Source organism: Sorex fumeus, unplaced genomic scaffold (assembly GCF_029834395.1).
Source record: "Sorex fumeus unplaced genomic scaffold, SorFum_2.1 ptg000014l, whole genome shotgun sequence".
Classification (NCBI taxonomy): domain Eukaryota; kingdom Metazoa; phylum Chordata; class Mammalia; order Eulipotyphla; family Soricidae; genus Sorex; species Sorex fumeus.
In genome coordinates, this window is record NW_026606071.1 from 19,907,357 (window position 1) to 19,927,318 (window position 19,962).

The 19,962-nt window shown below is 42.9% G+C and overlaps 2 protein-coding genes across 2 annotated transcripts in view; one reads left to right on the top strand and one right to left on the bottom strand.

Annotated features, from left to right (window-relative positions):
• Nucleotides 1–10,493, top strand: part of KIAA2012 (KIAA2012 ortholog) — a 119,282-nt gene extending 108,789 nt beyond the window's left edge. The window contains exons 18-21 of the mRNA XM_056111873.1: nt 4,291–4,481; nt 5,144–5,316; nt 7,486–7,705; nt 10,179–10,493. Of these exons, the coding sequence (XP_055967848.1) occupies nt 4,291–4,481; nt 5,144–5,316; nt 7,486–7,705; nt 10,179–10,317 (723 nt within the window). The 3' untranslated portion in view covers nt 10,318–10,493. The remainder of the gene's footprint in view (nt 1–4,290; nt 4,482–5,143; nt 5,317–7,485; nt 7,706–10,178) is intronic.
• Nucleotides 10,494–13,946: 3,453 nt separating this feature from the next.
• The window catches only part of SUMO1 (small ubiquitin like modifier 1), a 33,525-nt gene continuing 27,509 nt past the window's right edge, over nt 13,947–19,962 (bottom strand). The window contains exons 3-5 of the mRNA XM_056111644.1: nt 19,378–19,455; nt 17,355–17,426; nt 13,947–14,779 (exon numbers count right to left, since the gene is read on the bottom strand). Coding sequence (XP_055967619.1) covers nt 14,711–14,779; nt 17,355–17,426; nt 19,378–19,455 — 219 coding nt within the window. The 3' untranslated portion in view covers nt 13,947–14,710. The remainder of the gene's footprint in view (nt 14,780–17,354; nt 17,427–19,377; nt 19,456–19,962) is intronic.

Consider the following 19,962-nt stretch of genomic DNA (forward strand, 5'->3'; position numbering starts at 1 on the left):
GCCAAAGGCACAGCAGCAATTTTGGGGTATCTGGAAGTCTGAAGGCGCCATCAGGCTGCTGATGCACTCACCTCACAGGTACAGACTGACCTGCTGGAGGCACCATACCCCCAAGGCTTACATTTTTTGTGAGGAAAAAAATGTTTAATAAATGGGATTGGTGGAGAAATGGCTCAGTGGCAAAAGCACTTGTTTTGCAAGCCGAAGGATAGAGAGCCTGCAAGTTTGATCCCCAATACTCCCCCATACACCTTTCCTGAGCTCTGCTGTATGGGGTACTCAGCAATACAACAAGGTGTGTGGTCTCCAGTCTCCCAGGATGTGCAAGAGCACACAACTGAAGAATGGGTCCTCGCAAGTCTGTGTGCACAGCACAGCTAAACACTGTTCACCCTCTAGCAAGAGGGAAGGAAAAGGGAAGAAAATCTTTTTGCTGAATCAGTGGGCCTAGGGAGATGGTTCAAGTAGCAGAGCACATGCAAAGTTCTGAGTCCAATCCCTGCCACTGAATGACCACCCCCCAACATTTCTGGGAGTGGCTCTAGTGATGAAAAAAGGAAAGGAAGACTATATTTGAAAATCCTTGCAACTAATCAAAAGTAATAACACCATACAGATAAAACTATTAATAGGATCGACACTGCCGGCTTATTCCTCAATGCTATTGGAATAATTTGTTGTTATGAGTACTTTACAAAATATTTTACAAAATATTTCACAAAAATAAAAATAAAGGGCTGGAGAGATAGCACAGCGGGTAGGGCGTTTGCCTTACATGCAGCCGACCCGGGTTCAATTCCCAGCACCCCATATGGTCACCTGAGCACTGCCAGGAGTAACTCCTGAGTGCAGAGCCAGGAGTAACCCCTGTGCATCACTGGGTGTGACCCAAAAAGCAAAAAATAAATAAATAAATAAATAAATAAATAAAAATAAAGTTGGGGACAGAAAGCGTATTACCGGAATGCAGAAAAAGCATGCAGCCAATCCCGGTTCAGTCTCCACCGCTGCAATCCTCAAGCACTGCCAGGAGTGACCGTTGAACACAAAGCCAGAAATAGTTCCTGAGCAGAGTTGGGTGTGACTCAAGCCCCCCACATTCCCACAAAAAGAAAAGTACCTTTAAACAGTACAGCAACACTCACAGCAGTCCAGAGAAAAAACTCAAGAGGTTGAGTACTGCTTTGCACTCAGAAGACCTGCGTTCTATCCCCAGCACCACATGGTTCCCCAAGCACTACCACAGAGCCAGGTGCTGGCAGTCTCTAAACAAAATGAAGCCCCATTGCTAAACCACTGTGGCTGACTGTGCGACTGAGTTCCAGGTACACTTGAATCTTTTGCAGATAAGGACAGGTTAAGTCTACCGTGACAGCTATGTTGAGTGTTCTGGGATAGGTCTGGGTTTCCCATAGGCGAGGTTCAAATCACAAAGAAGTGAAAGTTGGGGCTGGAGCAATAGCACAGAAGGTAGGGCGTTTGCCTTGCACACGGCCGACCCGGGTTTGATTCCCAGCATCCCATATGGTCCCCTGAGCACCGCCAGGGGTTATTCCTGAGCGCAGAGCCAGGAGAAACCCCTGTGCATCGCCGGGTGTGACCCAAAAAGCAAAAAAGAAAAAAAGAAGTGAAAGTTAATTGAGAGTAGAGACATGAAGGGCTCCTGATGGAAGGGGCATCAGAAAGAGCCCACGATAGTTGTTTTCTAGGAGGTTATCAGTTCTCTTCTTCATAAAAGCACTAGCTTAGACAACTACTCTGTGAGTAATGATGTTCTCAGTTTATCTCTTAATTGCCAGACTGAAGTAGGGCACCTCAACATTTCCAGACAAGATTTTGAAAGAAGCGTCTGACATTTCATTGGTCTCCTATGGCATTCTGTGTTATTTTTGCATGAACTAAGCCCTTTGGAAGCTGCAGGCTCTGCTAGTGGCTCAGAGACCTTGGAGGTTGTTGATACTTTCTTTGCCCACAACATTTGATTATGTTTCTGGCAGTGGAAGATGGTTGACTCTTTCCCTGCCTGGACCTGCAAAGAATTGTAAACAGTCATCTGCAGAGTGCACTAGATTTTAAAACAGAGCACTGGAGTTTGGAAGGTGGTTTAAGATGAAATGTCTCTAAAACTGACAAGGGAAGACTTTCAATGAAGTGCTAAATCTCACTTCACTGTCATAGCCACACTTTGGGCAGAACTGACTAGTCCCGCTGTACAGACCAAGCCCCTGCGCCTAGGAGATGATTTTTTGCCAGCAGCTACACAACCTTCCAATGGTAGAGGCAAGACTTGAACCCAGGTCCTGTGGCTCCAGTGTCAGAGGTCTTGAATTTTTTTTAAAGTTATGTTTATTTTATAGCCCATGATCTACAAAAAAAAATTGTCAAAAAGACTTTTCCTCTAGGGTAGGGGATCTAGGACCTAGAGGGTAGTGGTGGAGGGGTGCTGGCCCTCTGGTGGTGAGTAGGTGAAGTAGCATTGTGTGTCTAATAAAGTATCTGATATTAATACTACTGTGAATCAGATCAATTTTTTCCCTTATAGTAATCAATTCTCCCCGCTGCTTAGATTATGGAAATTTTCTCTCTTAAAAAAAGTTTTTCTGGGCCTGCCAGGTTATCAGACTATTTTGAAATGTCGAGTGGGTTGGGGGTATGTATCCAGTGGAGCTCAGAGCTTATTCCTGGCTCTGCACTCAGGAATCATTCCTGGCAGGCCCTATGGGGTGCCAGGGATTGACCTTGCATTTACCGTGTGCAAAGAAAGCATACTCCCCTCTGTACTATTACTCTGGCTCCTGTTTTGAATTTATTAATTCATACCACTGTGCTGCTTTGCAAAGGCATTTGCAAAGACATTTTATCCCAAGTCAGATACAGGTAGAAGGAGGAAAATTCAAGGTCCCCTCCATGGGCATACTTCTGAACCGAGAAAAGTGCAAAGGAGAGAAAGGAAGTTCCAAGACATCCTTCCTATATACTAAAAATCTTTCCTAGAAAAAGTGGGTTTCTATGGATTCAATGTGAGATCAATTCATCTATCCCCAAGGTAGTTCCTGGCATGACAGCCTGCATCTGGAACCCTGACCCCAGTCTGGCTTTACATTAGAATAACCTGAGCAGTTTATAAAGCCATGGAGATATTTGCACTTAATCTGGATGAGGTATTGACCTCCAGTAATTGGAGGGGTGGGGGGCTTCCCCAGCAGTGTTCAAAGGCTTCAAGGGTTACTCCTGCTGACACTGAGCCCAGTTCCAGCATGCAGTGATGCAGTGCTGCTCACTTGAAGAGCTGGGGACCACCCAGCCATACCTGAGGGTGCTTAAGGGGGTCTGCAGTGCTCTGGGATCCAACCTGGGGTCTCACACATTCAAGAATGTGTGAATTATTGAATTCAAGAACCTTTGAATTCTTGAATTCAACAACCTTTGAGCCATCTTCCCATTTTCTTTTTTTTTTCTTTTTGGGTCACACCCAGCAATGCACAGGGGTTACTCCGGCTCTCCACTCAGGAATTACTCCTGGTGGTACTCAGGGGACCAAATGGGATTCTGGGAATCAAACCCGGGTCAGCTGCGTGCAAAGCAAACACCCTACCCGCTATGCTATCGCTCTAGCCCCTATCTTCCCATTTTCTTAAGTAAATGGCAGGGAGGGCACATCCAGAGGTACTCAGAGACTACACCTGGCTCTAATCAGGGGTCACTCCTGGTGGTGCTCAGGGGACTATATATGGTGCCAGGGGTTGAACTTGCTTCAGCTGCGTGCAAGACTTTGCCTGCTATGTACTCTTTCTCCAGCCCCACTCCAGTCACTGTTCATTGATTTGCTCGAGCAGGCCCAGTAATGTCTCCATTTTGAGACTCGTTGTTACTGTTTTTTTTTTTGGCGTATGGAATACGTCATGGGTAGCTTGCCAGGCTTTGCCGTGCCGGCAAGATATCTCTCGGTAGTTTGCCGGGCTCTCCGAGAGGGGCAGAGGCATCGAACTCGGGTTGGCCGTGTGGGCCGCTTCCAAGGCAAATGCCCTACCGCTGTGCTATTGGTCCAGCCCCCACCCCCTTCCAGTAATTTTTGAAAAGCTCCTGGGGGGGGGGGGGGGGGAATGAAGCAAGAAAGAAACTAAGATCTGATACCCCAGAGCCCAAACCAGCGGGTGGCAGCTGAGAGGAAGCACCTGTGACCAAGTGTGGCAACCAATTTGTGCTTCCAACACTGAGTGTGGGGAGCAGTGGGGCGCGGGGACATCGGCCCACCGGTCTCCGGCGACCTCCCCTGCTCCGTTTCCGCAGAGCCTCCTGGCTAAGAGGGAGCACCAGGACAGACTGCGGGCAGAGAAGGCCGAGAAGCGGCGGCTGGAAGTGGAGAGGCAGCGGCGGGAGCAAGAGGAGGAGCGGCGCCGCCAGCAAGAGCAGCTGGCGCGGGCTGAGCAGATGAAGGCAGAGCTGGAGCTGGAACAGCAGAGGCGCGCCGAGGAGATCCGGTGAGTCCCGCGAGCAGGAAAAAGACAGGGGTTCACCTCCACCTGGGCCAAAGTTTGCATCTGCTTGACGCTGTATATCACTGTCTCATTTCCCTCCCGCCTCAGTGACCACCTGGACCAAAGATATGGTGCAGGGTCATGCCATCTGGGCTGCTCCTGAGAGATGTTCCGGGATGTTCTGGGACTGGCTTTGAGGCTCATCTCACAAATAAGGCCCTGGGCTGGAGCTATAGTACAGCGGGTAGGGCGTTTGTCTTGCACATGGCTGACCCAGGTTCAATTCCCAGCATCCCATATGGTCCCCTAAGCACCTTCCTGAGTGCAGAGCCAGAAGTAGCCCCTGTGTATCACCGGGTGTGACCCAAAAAGGAAAAAAAAAAAAAAAAAAGACCCTACCATCCTGTGTTGCACTAGTAAACACTTTCCACCGGCCTTGCTTGACTGTTGACTGCAGAAGTTTCCCAAGGATTAAACTGGAAAACGGAGTTCTGAAAATGAAGGCACAGAGCCAGGTGGTGTGTGCAAACTCAGCGTCTAGCTGCACTCCCTTTGTGCCCCAGGTTCCCAGGTAGCATTTCCTCTAAAGGAGGATGTTCCAGAGGGTCCCCAGGATGCCCTCGTGGTGTCTGAGCCCCTCTGCCCTGCTGGCTGTGTCTTCTCAGTTTGAGGAAACAGAGACGAGAAGAAGAACAGCGGCGGCAGGAGGAGGAGGAGAGGAGGCAGAGGCTCCAGTTACAGGCCGCCCAGGAGAGAGCCCGGCAGCAGCAGGAAGAGATCCGGAGGAAGCTACAGGAACTACAGAGGAAAAAGCAGCAGGAGGAAGAGGAGCGGGCTGGTGAGGGAGTATTAGCATCCTCTGTCCACCCTGCTCAATGTTTCGCTTTGTTTTGCTTTGGGGGTCACACCCCGCAAGGCAAAGGGCATTACTCCTGATTCTGCACTCAGGAATTACTCCTGGCATTTCTCTGGAGACCATATAAGATGCTGAGGATCAAATTCGGGTCAGCCTCATGCAAACACCCTACCCGCTGTGCTGTCGCTCTGGTCTCAATGTTTTATTTTTATCTCACAGTGGTGTTCGCTGGGATCTCCAAGTTCTTCCTAGTCTCAACTTGAGTGTGGGAAGCACCCTAATTAGATAAAGTGTAAACTCTCTTTTATTTTCTCCCAAAGTCATGATGATAAAATACTGTAGTTGAGATGGAATATTTAAAAAATATCAAAACAGGGGCTGGAGAGATAGCACAGCGGATAGCGCGTTTGCCTTGCATTCGGCCGACCCGGGTTCAATTCCCAGCATCCCATATGATTCCCTGAGCACCGCCAAGAGTAACCCCTGTGCATCACCTGGGTGTGACCTGAGCACCGCCAAGAGTAACCCCTGTGCATCACCTGGGTGTGACCCAGGAAGCAAATAAATAAGTTAATTAATTAATTAAAAATATCAAAACATAAGAATGAGGGGGCTGGAGCGATAGCACAGCAGGTAGGGCGTTTGCCTTGCACGCAGCAGACCCAGGTTCGATTCCTAGTATCCCACCACCAGGAGTAATTCCTGAGTGCATGAACCAGGAGTAACTCCTGTGCATTGCTGGGTATGACCCAAAAAGCAAAAAAAAAAAAAGGAAAAAAAAACATAAAAATGACTTCTAAGGCTGACATCAGTTCAATTCCCAGCATCAAATATGGTCTCCCAGGCACTGCCAGTAGTAGTTCCTGAGCACAGAAGTAGGAGTAAATGTTGAGCTAGGTGGGCCCAAGCCTCCTCACTCCCTGCTCTCGCCCCCTTCTCCATGCATCCTCCACTCCCCCCATCCCCCCCAACACACACACACACAATGACTCCTAGGTCCAGCTTCCAATTCAGTTATCTTCTGAACTGAGACTCTGACCTACCCCCACCCACCCACCCCTTTTGCCTCCCCTCCACAGTGCTCTGGAGGGGCCTAAACTGAACACCCAGGCCTGCTCTTCACTTCCTTTCCTAACAGATGCAAATAGCTGGGTAGCTTCAGGGCAGCCCGCTCAGAGTGAACTCTCTACAGCTACAATTTTGAGGGGAAAGAAGCAGCTTTAGCAAGTGCTAGTCATCACATCAGCAGTTTTCAACTTTTTTTCACATCTGTGGACCAGTACAAATTGAAGAAATTACAGACCTCTAGGGCAGAAATTTAAAATGATCTTATTGTAAGAACATTTATACACCAATATTTATAATAGTACGACCTCACAATCCAGATGTATGATGTGTTTCTTAGTTTTGCTTTGGGGGCCATACCCAGGGCGGACTTTTGGATCTTTCCCCAAGAATCACTCCTGACAGGGGACCATACCCAGGTTGGCCACATGCAAGGTAAATAAATGCCCTAAATGCTGTACTATTGCTTCTGCCCCTTACTACGTGTTAACCAGCAGTTAGTTTTTCACAAACCAGTGGGAAATTTCTGAAGACCAACACCAATCTACTGAGTTAAGGTTAAAAAAAAAAAAAGTTAATTTAGATTAGTCGGTGCAGCTGAGTACAAACCATTTTTTTCTAAATCCTGATCTGCACATCTCCCCAAGCCATATTACCCCATGAGCACACAACTCTGAAAATTTCCAAGATTTTGTCTTTTGGGCCACATGCAACAGTGCTCGGAGCTTAGTCCTGGCTCTGATCTTGAAGATCACTCTTGTCCTGACTCAGGGCACCAGATGCAGAGCTTTGGTTCTAACCTGGGTCAGCTGCTGATTCTCTCTCTCTCTCTCTCTCTCTCTCTCTCTCTGACCCATGGTTTTGCATTAATGACACAGAGCACTGCATAATAGATGCTTAATAAAGATCTTTAAATTCAGGAATTAACTCCAAGGCTATCTTCATCAGGGACCCAGTAGCCTGCTGGCAGGCAAGCCTCATCATTTATCATAGTCTAAAACTCACAAACTTGAGGGTTAGGTCAGAGAACTCTTCTCTGATGAGGAGACCTCTGCAAAGACTATATCCCCCATGTCTATTCTACAGAGGAAGAGAAGCAAAGACAGAAGGAACTGGAAATGCAGTTAGCAGAGGAACAAAAACGTCTGATGGAAATGGCTGAAGAAGAGCGACTGGAGTATCAGAGGCAGAAACAGGAAGCAGAAGAGAAGGCACGACTGGAAGCAGAGGAGAGAAGGCGGAAGGAAGAGGAGGCTGCGAGGCTGGCGCTAGAGGATGCCATGAAACAGGCCCAGGAAGAAGCCAGGTACTGGATGCCTATTTGGGTAACAAATGCCATAGAGGTGTTCAAGGGCTTGACAACCTAGTGTTACTCACTGCCTTTGAGCAAGTAACAACTTCTCACTTTCTATAAGCATGGGTTTGGAAGAATATGCAAATATTCTTTGTCTGCAAATGTCACAGAATTTCTGGGGCCCAAGTGATAATACAGCAGGTAGGGCACTTGCCTTACACACATCCAAGTCAGGTTCAATCCCCAGTACCCAATATGGTCCCCAGAGCACTGCCAGGAGTAACTCCTGAGCACTGCTGGGTGTGACCCAAAAAGAAAAACTCACAATTTCTTTAGAGCTTAAGGAACCTGCATTAAAACCAACAAGTTTACAGATCTCTCTCAAATTTCAATTTACAGCTAAAAAAAAGCGAGTCCCAAAGAGAATCTTGATCAAGGATGATTAGCAACTTGAGGATATGGCAAGGCAAGATCTAAGATCCCTGATTGTGAATCAGTACCTCCTTTGTCAATGGGTACCAATTTACCTGGGTACTTATCAAGTGTCAAACACTACTCTACACACTGGGGATTCAAGTGTAAGCAATACATATGTTCTTCTACCCATATAGAGAACGACTAAAACAGATTTAAAATAAAATCTGTTTAAACAGACAGTAATGCACTAACATTTTATTTAAAACAAAATAGCAGGGGTCTTAGTTCAGATTGCTTGGCCAGAGCAAGACTACTAAGCTCTTGGAGAAATAGTAGCCAGTAGGGAGTTTGCCTTGCATGTGGGCTGACCCGGTTCAATCCCTAGCATCCCATATGGTTCCCCCAACCACTTCCAGGAGTGATAGAGCGAAGAGTAGCCCCTTAGTAGGTGTGCCCCACCTACCCCCGGCCAAGCACGCGCACACACACACACAGCAAAAAAAAAAAAAAAAAAAAAAAAAAACACCTAAGTTTGGAGGTAGAGAGATAATACAGGAGCAAAATAATACACTTGCCAAGCTCTCTCCCTGGCACTTCATGGGTTCCTGAGTCACACCAGAGGTCAGTCCTGAGCTGTTAGTCCTGAGGAGAAATTGTGCCTGGAAACCACTGGGTATGATCCCCAAAGCTATAAAGAATATCAGGGTTTGGGGCTAGGAATATAATACAGTGAGTAGGACACTTTCCTTGCACACAGCAGACCCAGGTTCGATCCATAGCATCCCATGTGGCTCCCCAAGCCCGCCAGGAATGATTTCTGAATGCAGAACCAGGAGTAATACCTGAGCACCACATGATGTGGCTGGGGGTGGGAATATAGAGCCAGATAAAATTGTAGAGATTAAAGTTGCTTGCATTGCATGTGACCAACCCCAGTTTGATCTGCAACATCGCATATGCTCCCCCAGCACTGCCAGGAGTGATCACTGAGCCCAAAACCAGGAGTAAATCCTGGATATCACTCACTATAGCAAAGGAAACCCAAAAGAAAGGAATACAAGTGTTAGTTTTTTTTTATCCCTTTTTAGAACCAACAAAATAGGCAGGAACACTGACACAGAAAGCCAAATCTCCCTACTTTCAAGGCAAACTATTCACCCCTTGAAATTTATTTCCCATAACTTAATCTGAATCTAAGGAACTACTGCTTAAGGGACTAGAAAGAGATGGCAGTCAGACCATCTCTATTTCAAGATTTTCTGGGGTTAAGGATACAGTTTAAGCAGGTAAGGCACTTCCCTTGCATGCAGCTGACCAGTTGGATTCCCAACACCTGATTTAGTTCTCTGAGCCTTGCAAGGACAGATCCCTGAATGCAGGGCCAGGAGTAAGCCCTAATCACTGCCAGTTTGGCGCTATATATATACATATATATATTATATATATATATATATATAGAGAGAGAGAGAGAGCGCTTCTCTCTTGGACTTTACTATTATGTAAATTATGAAACATCACATAATTTATATTCACAATGTAAATTATGAATCAAATCTTGATTCAATTTTGAAATGTATTTTATGTATCATAGCAGGAGGGTTGGCTTCGTAAGTAGACTAAAAAGCAAACTATTTGTGTTCTAATTTTCCACAAAAAGAAAACTCGCAAGTCACAGAATGGGGTGTTGAGCAATTTCTAAAACTAGTCTAAGAAGCTGAAAGCAAGAAACAAGGTAACTAAAGAGATGATGTATGAGGAAAAGCCTCACTCCATCCAGGTCAGAACTTGATGCCAAAAGGCTCAATTTCATCTCAAACTTATGTGACATTGATTCAGATCCTTTTACTTCACTGTCTCACATCTTAAATTAAGTCCCTCTTAAGAATGAAATTTTTAAAATGTGTTGCATCTTTCACTTTTCCAAGAGTTTCTAAACCTCTCATGTAGTTTGTAAATGAATAGTGACCTTCCATTATGTTGTAAAATCAGTTGCCTGTAGTTGAACTGATGATTTCTCAAATCCAAATACTTAATCAATGTTGGCATTGGGGTGGGGTTGTCTCCTTAGGCAAAAATCTGCTTTGAAGAAACATCTTCATTTCCACCAAGAATTTCTTAAGGAAGCCAATGGCCTGCAGTGGGCACACAACATTTCCAGACCATGGGTCTACTCTTATTTCCAGTTCCTACAAATACCCAGACCTTAAAAGCTAGAAGAAAACTTAAAAGTAAGTTGGGACAGGAACTTCCTTCTGAATTTTATACTGAGTCCAATTATTTCCATTTCATTTGGTCTGCCACAATCCACACCTACCTTCACTTTTAAGAGCACCATTCCCACCTCCCTTCACACATACTGACTCAGCCTAATTCAACTCAACAAAATCCTGTTTTTGGAAACACATAAATCTGACTTTCATATCTGAAAGTGTCCATATTTCATTAAGACTAGTTTTTATTTCAGTTAATAAGACATTGCCTTAGAAGAGTTAAACGTGTTTCATTTTGGCCAGTATAACTAAGAGATGCAAGTATATGGAAATTTTGCAAATCTGAACTGAGTAGGTAATTCATATATCTATTCCTGGTCCCTACATTTTACATTTTAATGTCCACTTTTAAATGGCCCTACTTTTTTTTTTTTTTTTTTGCTTTTTGGGTCACACTCAGCGATGCACAAGGGTTACTCCTGGCTTTGCACTCAGGAATCACTCCTGGTGTGCTGGGGGGACCATACGGGATGCTGGGAATCGAACCCAAGTCGGCTGTGTGCAAGGCAAATGCCCTATCCCCATGCTATTGCTCCAGCCCCTGGACCCTACATTTTAATGTCTACTTACAATAAGACATTTTAATGTTCACTTAAATTGATATTCATTTTATGAAAAGAAAATGAGATGTTAAAGGCTTTCCTACACCCTCAAAGTATAAATTCTAGAGCTGCATTTGTCCAATAAGCAGTTACAATGTTGCTTGTTATTTAAAACATTCAATTCTCTAGTGACACTAGCTACCTTTCAAATGCTCAAGAGCCATCATTGGTCAAAAATGATTTTCTCAGGAGTTTTGTCTAGAGCCCTTAAAATGACCAAACATTGAGTTTTTGCTCCCAACTGGAACTTTAAGAACCACTCACAAAACTGTTTTTAAAACCCACTCAAAATCATACTTAAAGCAGTCTAGTGTTTTTTTTAAGGTCATTTGTTTTGTTTTGTTTTTTGGGGGGCAGGGGTAGGGCACAACCAGCGATACTCAGGGACTACTCCTGGCTCTGCATACAGGAATTTATTCCCAGCAGTGCTCAGGGGACTGTATGCAGGGGGTCAGACTGTACTATCACTCTGGCCCCCAGAGGTCAAGCTGTTTGTAAAGAGTTCTTTCATATGTAAGGCAGAGTTTTGAATGGATCATTTGTCTTTAGTAGGTTTAAAGGGTGAGAGACCTTTAAGCAAGTTAAGTTACATAAAAAGGTTTTAAAGCAATACCCCCTCCCATACACACAAATTTCTTTTGGCCCCTCTCTATACCTCACTGTTCAGTTATATTCCACTAATGCTATAAAACTATTACCTGTCTGAAAGAACTGTACCTCTACATGGAATCCAGAACTTCTTTCTTATTTTATATTATTTGACTTACTTAGATCCGTTATTTATTCCTTGCTTTAAGTAATTCATGTTCAGTATGAATAAAAATAGTCACAATACTGGTGAACTTAAATGATACTTTTCTCACGCATGTTGACCCCACATGTACTATCATTTGTTCATGTGATTCGTTTAGGCCAGTGAGAAAAATTCAATCAAGGTCAGAAAACTTCAGGACAGCATTCTTGTGGGGAACCTTAACATTAACAAACATATTTTCTTCCTCTTGAACAAATTTAGGATGTTGCAGTAAAGCACCAGGTGAAAGTGGCTGCACTACATGGTATTCAAGGTCCCTTCCAAACCTGATTAAGTTCTATTAAGTTGTTGCCGGGGCCTGCTTGAGGCAATCAACGAATAAGTTGTTGCTGTAAAACATTATTTTGTCAGCTCTACCACAACAGAGAATCGCATTTTTTAAGTTAACCCATAGCAGAATGTAATGCATTTAGAAGAGACTAATAAACTATATACAAGAAAATTACCTCCCCATTAACTAAGCTCACTCAGATGCTGAGCACCTTTAGATATTACTTTTTACATTATCTATAGCAGAATGCAATGCATTTAGAAGTGTCTAAAAAAACTATGTACAAGAAAATTATTTTTCCAGTAACCAAGCTCATTCAGATGCGGAGCACCTTTAGATACTGAGATCAAAGGATACCAAGCTAGTCATGGGACAGTTCAAATGACCTATCAGATTTGTTACTTGGTCCTGACAGAAATACATAACTCATAGAATAACTGGAAAGGGAATGCAATGTTTGAAAGGGGGGTGACTAATATACCCATGGATCCAGAGTATAGGGAGAAGGGCAGAGAAGGAAAGAAATTGAAGCGGGAAGAAGAGACAAACAACAGGGAGCATCGCTGATGTGACGGAGTGACAGAGCTAAGCATTTAAAACAGAGTCAACAACACTGAAAACGTGAGATCCAAACTTAAAAAGGTGCCTGTCAAAGTGGCAGGCTAAGGATGGTGGTGGGCGGTAGGTGGCAGGGAAGCTGGAAACACTTGGTGATGGGACTAGTGCTCCCAGTATGTCTAAAGCCCAACTCAATAACTTTGTAAATCATGGTAGTTTAATAAAAATCTTTTTAACAAAAGGAAATATGTAGCTTAATGAGGATTTCCTAGAAATGGGGTCAAATTCCTGGTCACTATTTAATATATGATAAATGCCATGTGATAGTTTAGTAGCCCTAATTTATCTACACAAAATATGTATAACTACAATTAATTTTTCAGTTAGGATCAGATAAAAAAAAAAAAGGCAAGCCAGTTTTCAACAGGTGACTTGAGGGGGTATTGTTTGTTTTTTGCTTTTGAGATAAATTTGCTTTTCATTTATTTGGGGTGGTTTTCTGAGGACTGTATGCAGTGCTGGACTTCAAACCAGTATGCAAGACAAGCACCATAGTTTCTTTGTTTTGGGTTCACAACTGGCAATGATCAGGGTTTATTCCTGACTCTGCACTCAGGACTTATCCCTGGTGGTGCTCAGGGAACCACATGGGATCTCAGGGATTGCATCTAACTCATCTGTATGCACGGCAAGTGCCCTCCCTGCTGAACTATCACTCGGGGCCCGCACCTTTGTACTATTTCAACAGCGCCTTATTTGCTCTTCTTTTAGTTAGATAAATTCCACTTGGGGTAATATGAATTGGACTATGTAATGAGTTCCATAAAACATTACAGTTAAAAGAAAAAGGTAAGCACTCTAATAAAGAACTTGGTATTTTAATTTGACACAAAAGTTTAAATATTTTGGAAAGAAATTAAAGAAAAATATATATAGACATACCAAAGCTTAAGTGAGCAAAGAACATTTTGTAAATTGTTAAAAAGAAAAAGATTATCTTATATAAATCAAGTAAAAATTTTTCTTGTGCCCATTTATTCAACACGTTGGTTAACTATCACAGATATATGCACCATACAGGAATATCAAGTTTTGTTTTTTTAACAGAACAATGAGTATTTAAAATATTGTGGCCTTAATTAAATCCTTAATTCAGAAGGCACTTCAGTAACTTTCAGTGCTTCAAGGTCAAATTTTTTATTGTACAGTTCTGAAGAAAAATGTATTTGTACCATGTATAAATCAAAATTTCCAATACTATGCAAGAAAACTATGTTTAGGAAATTTTTTCCTGTACAATTAAAAATAAAATGAACATTAGTACGGTTTTTACAAATATTTTGTTTATTTTAATGAAGCTGGTACAGACAATGTCCATTTAAAACCCATATCCCAGGCCAAAAATACAAACAAAATCAAAAAAAGAGCAGTGTTCTGTCGTATACACTTCTGCAGGAATAACTTTAACTGCTAATAAAAGAACTTTTCTGGGATCTTCTGACAAGATTTCTCCTTAATCTTAAAATGCTTTCTCTTCAGTGAAGCCATCTTTGGAGTTAGTCATTACTCTCATAATAGCTGTCATATCATTTCCAATCTCATATTCCTCTTCTTTTGGTCCATACCCTCAGATTTTAAAAGTAGCTTCAAGTTAAGGAAAGGTCATTTTCCACAGTTCAGTTCTGAAAAACTTCCATCTCCCACTGAAAGGCATAGTCCAGGAGTGAAGCATTCACATGCTAGAACTTCAGGGCCAATTGGAAAGTCATTATGGACACTTGCATTGGTCGATGTTATTATCACAAGCCTGAAAATGCACAGTCCCTGCAAAAGGTGGCCTTTCTGTGCACACAAGACATTTTCTAAAAGGAGAGGACAATATGAAGGGACTGAGGTTTGATCATCAAAAATCAGCACAATGAAAACAAATGATAATGAATAATGGGCACTAGAATTCAAATTACCAGTTGTTTTAAAGAGACTGGGTGCCTGTTCTCAATTCTTTTTTGAACACCACATTACAAAAGAACTATTTTTAAAAATAAAAAAGGATTGAGGGAGAAGAAAAAAAAATAAAAAGAATATCTAAACCCTTGAATGACCCCCTGTTTGTTCCTGATAAACTTCAATCACATCTTCTTCTTCCATTCCCAGCTGTAAAAGAAAAGAAAATTAAGACCATAAGAGTACTATTTTTAAATTCGCAACAAGTATATGTCTACACTATTTTAGAGAACAAAGATACAAAATTGGTCCATAGTTGCACTGCCCTAAAACTATGACACCTGATTCTGCTAATTTAAAGAACTGGAAGTATGTCTTTCCTTCTGATTCTATGAAGTCATTCATTTTACCCTCTGGAGTCAACTGCACTCTATACTAAACTAGGGTTTTTGAAAAGTATCTTAAAGGAGTTTAAAATCTAATAAAGTATGCATAATAGTTTAGGTAATAATGGGATATCCTATTTTCTACAAAGCAGTTATTTTCAGATTTCAATCTGAGGGACTAAGAGATAACCTATGGTCTGCAATCAGGAGACACAGTTTCAACCCCCAGCATCACCTGGTCCCAGAGCACCATTGGGAACAGCCACACGTACAAAGCTGGGAATAGCTCCACGTATGGCAGACTCAGGGGACCATACGGGGTGCGAGGGATCAAGTCTGGTCAGCCATGTGCAAGATAAGCATGCTACCCTCTGTACTATCTCTTCAGCCCTATTTTTTAAAAAAAGGAACAAAAAGAACCAGAGCAATAGTACAACAGGTAGGGCTTTTGCCTTGCATGCGGCCAACCTGGGTTCAATCCTGGAAATCCTATATGGTCCCCCAAGCACTGTCACTGCCAGGAGTAATTTTTTTTTTTTTGGTCTGGATGGTCCCTTTCATATTGTAGGTCAGTTTTTTTTTTTAAATTTTTATTAGTGAAACACCATGAGGTACAGTTGTAGACTTTGTGCTTGGGTTTCAGTTATACAATGATCAAGTACCCATTCCTCCACCAGTGCCCATTCTCTACCACCACTAATCCCAGTATCCCTCCCACTCCCCATCCCCCCATCCCACCCTGCCTCTGTGGCAGGGCATTCCCTTTTGTTCTCTCTCTCCTTTTGGGTGCTGTGGTTTGCAAAAGAGGAATTGAGTGGCAATCATGTTCAGTCTATAGTCTACTTTCAGCATGCATCTCCCATCCTGGGCGATCTTCCTAACACCCTTTATTTGGTGCTTGCCAGGAGTAATTTCTGAGTGCAGACCCAGGATAACCTGGTGTGACCCAACACCAGCCCCTCCCCCGCCCCCACCCCCAAAAGCAGTAAGACGGGTCTTGAGCAATAGTACAGGATAAGGCACTTATTTGCCTTACACTTGGTAGACACCAGTTCAATCACCAGCACCCTGTATGGTCCCGAGCACTCCCAGGAGTAATTCCTGAGCATAGAATCAGGATTATAACTGAGCACTGCTGGATGTGAGGAGAAAAAAAAAAACCTACAGTGAAAAGCAACAAAACATCAAAAACAGATGACTCTAGGATGGTTTTTCTGTGTGTTACTCTTATAATACAATTTTCTGTGTGTTATTCTTATAACTTTTCAGTAAATGGAGGGAATTGGCCAACCCAGGGGATATAGTACAGTAGGTAGGGTGGGCCTGCACGGAGCTGACCCAGATCTAATTCCCAGCACCCCATATGGTTCCCCAGCCACACCAGGAGTGATCCCTGAGCACAGAGCCAGGAGTAAGCCCTGAGCACTATAAGATGTGGCCCAAAAACAGAAGGGGAGAAAAAAATTTAAAAAGTTATAGTTATAAAAGAAAGTTATATATTTTTGGGCAGGCAGAAAGATGGCTCAAAGCCTTGAAACAAATACTTCGCAGGGGCTGGAGCGATAGCACAGCAGGTAGGGTGTTTGCCTAGCACATGGCCGACCCGAGTTCCACTTCCAGCATACCATACGGTCCGGTCCCCCAAGCACCGCCAGGGGTAATTCCTGAGTGCATGAGCCAGGAGTAACCCCTGTGCCTTGCCGGATGTGATCAAAAAAAAAAAAAAAAAACACAGCAACAACAAAAAATACTTCACAAATACACACATGCAGAAGCTTCAAGTTCAATTCCCAGCCCCACCAGACTGAAATGTTTTCTAAATAAAAAATTAACAAAAATTAAGGGTCAGAGAGATAGTACAGGGAATTTAGGCACCTGCCTTGTATGTGGCCAAGCCGGGTTCAAGCCCCAGTACTACACAAGGTTCCCCGAGCACTGCCAGGGGTGATCCTCAAGCACAGCCAGGTGTGGGCGCAAAACCAAACAAATAATATCTCCACTATAAGCATATGGAAAGGTTGAGAGTACATAACGAAAACCATATTCTTTATGATAAAACAATTAAAAAGACAGTAGCATTAAAATATATCAACCAAGTTAACAGAGTTAATATACTGATATATAATGTTTCGTGTCAAGTTCTCAAATTAGTCTGAAAGTCAAAAATAAACCATAAAGTTATCATCACCAAGAGATCATCTGCTAAATTTAAGGAAAATCTATCTACACTGTATAACTTATGACAAGTTCAGTACTCAGTTCCCATTTCCACCTCTTCCTCCCCTCTGATGAATGATATACTTAATTACAGAATGCACAAAGAAAGAGCATCTGAATACCAATGAAACATTCAATGCAAAATTTACAACTTTTGACTTTGGAGAAGAAATTATACTTACTTCTTTTGGAGTGTGATTATCAGCAATTCTCTGACCTTCAAAGAGAAACCTGAGCGAATTCATTGGAACTCCCTAAAAAGTTAAGGAAAAAAAGATACTACAGATAGATATACAAATATATCTACAAAGCCTTTAGAAGAGATAATGGAATACACAAAGGACAAATATGAGTGATTTAACAGAATGCTAACTAAAATATTAGGCAGCTATTTACAAGACACTCCTGATACCAATACTGCAACAACTCTGGAAGAAAGGCATTTTTCCCTTATCTTCCCTGCCTCCACCAGATATGGGGCCATACCCAGTGGTGTTTAAAGCAATACTAAGGGACCATATGGTGCCAGGAATGAGAACACAGGGTTCTTACATGCAAAGTATGGACTTCAGACCTTTGAGTCATCTCCCCACCCCATTAAAGCTGGAATCTAAGGCTTGAAGATGGCACACAGTCACCAATAATCTAAAGCCAAATCCATTCCTTAAACCTGTATTCCTGACCACTATTCTGTAGTCTCTTAAATCTGTAGAGTGAGAGGGGAGGAGGGGGAGAGAGAAGAGAGAGAGAGAGAGAGAGAGAGAGAGAGAGAGAGAGAGAGAGAGAGAGAGAGACATCCCCTGTATTAGAACTCTTTCAATATTCACTGTGCATAAATATGAGCCCCGGGAAGTTTGTTCTTCATTTGATTTATAAACTTTTCCAGTTTATATTGAACAAACTTCACTGAAAAAGACAGAATTTTAATTTGTATTTTGGTTTTAGGGCCACACCCAGCAGTGCTCAGGGTATATGCCTGGCTCTACACTCAGGGACCACATCTGGCAAGGCTCCCCACCCCACCCCCCCCAAAAAAAAGCAATCTTGTGTTGAGATCCAAAACATTACTATTGAGAGCCAGGGATGTGGCTCAGTAACAGAGCACATGCCTCATATGTGTCAAGCCCTGGGTTCAACCTCTAAAAACCATTTATATATATATACACATATATATGTATAGTATATAAACATATATATATTATACACACATACATACACACATATATCTATTCTAAGGGCTGGAGTGATAGTACAACAGGGATGGCACTTGCCTTGCATGCAACCAACCTGGGCTTGAGCCCTGGCACCATATATGGTGTCCAAGCTCTGCCTAGTGACCCCTGATTTAAGCTCTTTCACCGGTCATGATCGAGACTCAAAAATCTCGAGAGCAAACAAAAAGATGAAGAGATTCTTCCAGACGCCATGCCAGGCTGAGTCATCCATGGTATCCTGAAGAGGGACAGGTGAGCCCCCAACTGCCCAGAGCCCTGCCAACTGAAAACCCCCACGCTCCACAATCATCACCATGCTCCCAGCCATACTCCTCTGCTCAGAAGAGCCTCACCCAGAAATTAATCTGTTGAGGGGCTGGAGTGATAGTACAGTGGGCAGGGCATTTGCCTTGCACGCGGCAGACCCGGGTTCAATTCCCAGCATCCCATATGGTCCCCCGAGCACTGCCAGGACTAATTCCTGAGTGCAGAGCCAGGAGTAACCCCTGCACATTGCTGGGTGTGACCCAAAAAGCAGAAATTAATCTGTTGGAAAAACTCAGGTGTGCGGGTTTTGTAACTGAAATCTCAAGGCTTTCACGGAGTCAGGGGTAGGCTATCTCCCCCCATTCTCCTGCACTTCCAGAAGCCCTGACAGTCATGCACATGCTCCAAAACGTCACCCAGTTAAAAATTTAACTCTAGTTGTTTCACCTTATTAAAAATTCTGGACTTCCTACAGCAACTTCTCAAACTCTACAATACAGATAAACTATCAAAACAGAAACATTAGTAGAGCTTATTTTTACAACTGAGTTGCTTTTCAAACTCATTCCATCCTCACACCTTAAAAATTCAAATTTTGAGATAGTTCAACAGGGGTAAGAACAAACATGGTATGAGGACTACTGTTGAGTTTTCTTGGTAAGCTTCCAAAATAGAGAAATTAATAACACATAAAGCACCATATTTAATAGCAAAACATACAAACCTGTCTTTGACAGTAAGATTCTTTGAGTTTCTTGAGATGTGTGGTCATTTTCACTTTAAAGTGAATCTCACTGCTATCCTAAGGAGAAAAGAGTAAAAAAATTATCCCTCTTTGTGCAAATTATTTATTTTGCTTGAACCAAATCTTTTTAGTTTTTTAAAAATAAAATCTCTTCATACAGGAAATATGAAGGAAGAGAAAAAACATTTTCAGACCAAAATTTTTTTCCTTCAGGTAGCTCCAGAGGGAAAAGAATCTCATTTTTATATTTAAGTTTTGGAGTCATATTCAGTAGTCTCAGTGACTACTCCAGGCTCTGTGCTCGGGAGTAGCTAGTGGCAATGCTGAGGAAGCATGCAGTGCCAGGGACCAATCCTCCCAGGGCATCCTGAGTGTGAAAGCCTGCTCTCATTCCAATGAGTTACCTCTCTGGCACTGAACCAAATTATTTGACTGTCAAAAATAATTATTTTTAAGGCCAGAGTGCAGCAGGAAGTGTGCTTGCCTTGCACACAATCAACTTGAGTTCAATCCCTGGCATCCCCCCATGTGGTCCCCTGAGCAGCACTAGGAGTAATTCCTGAG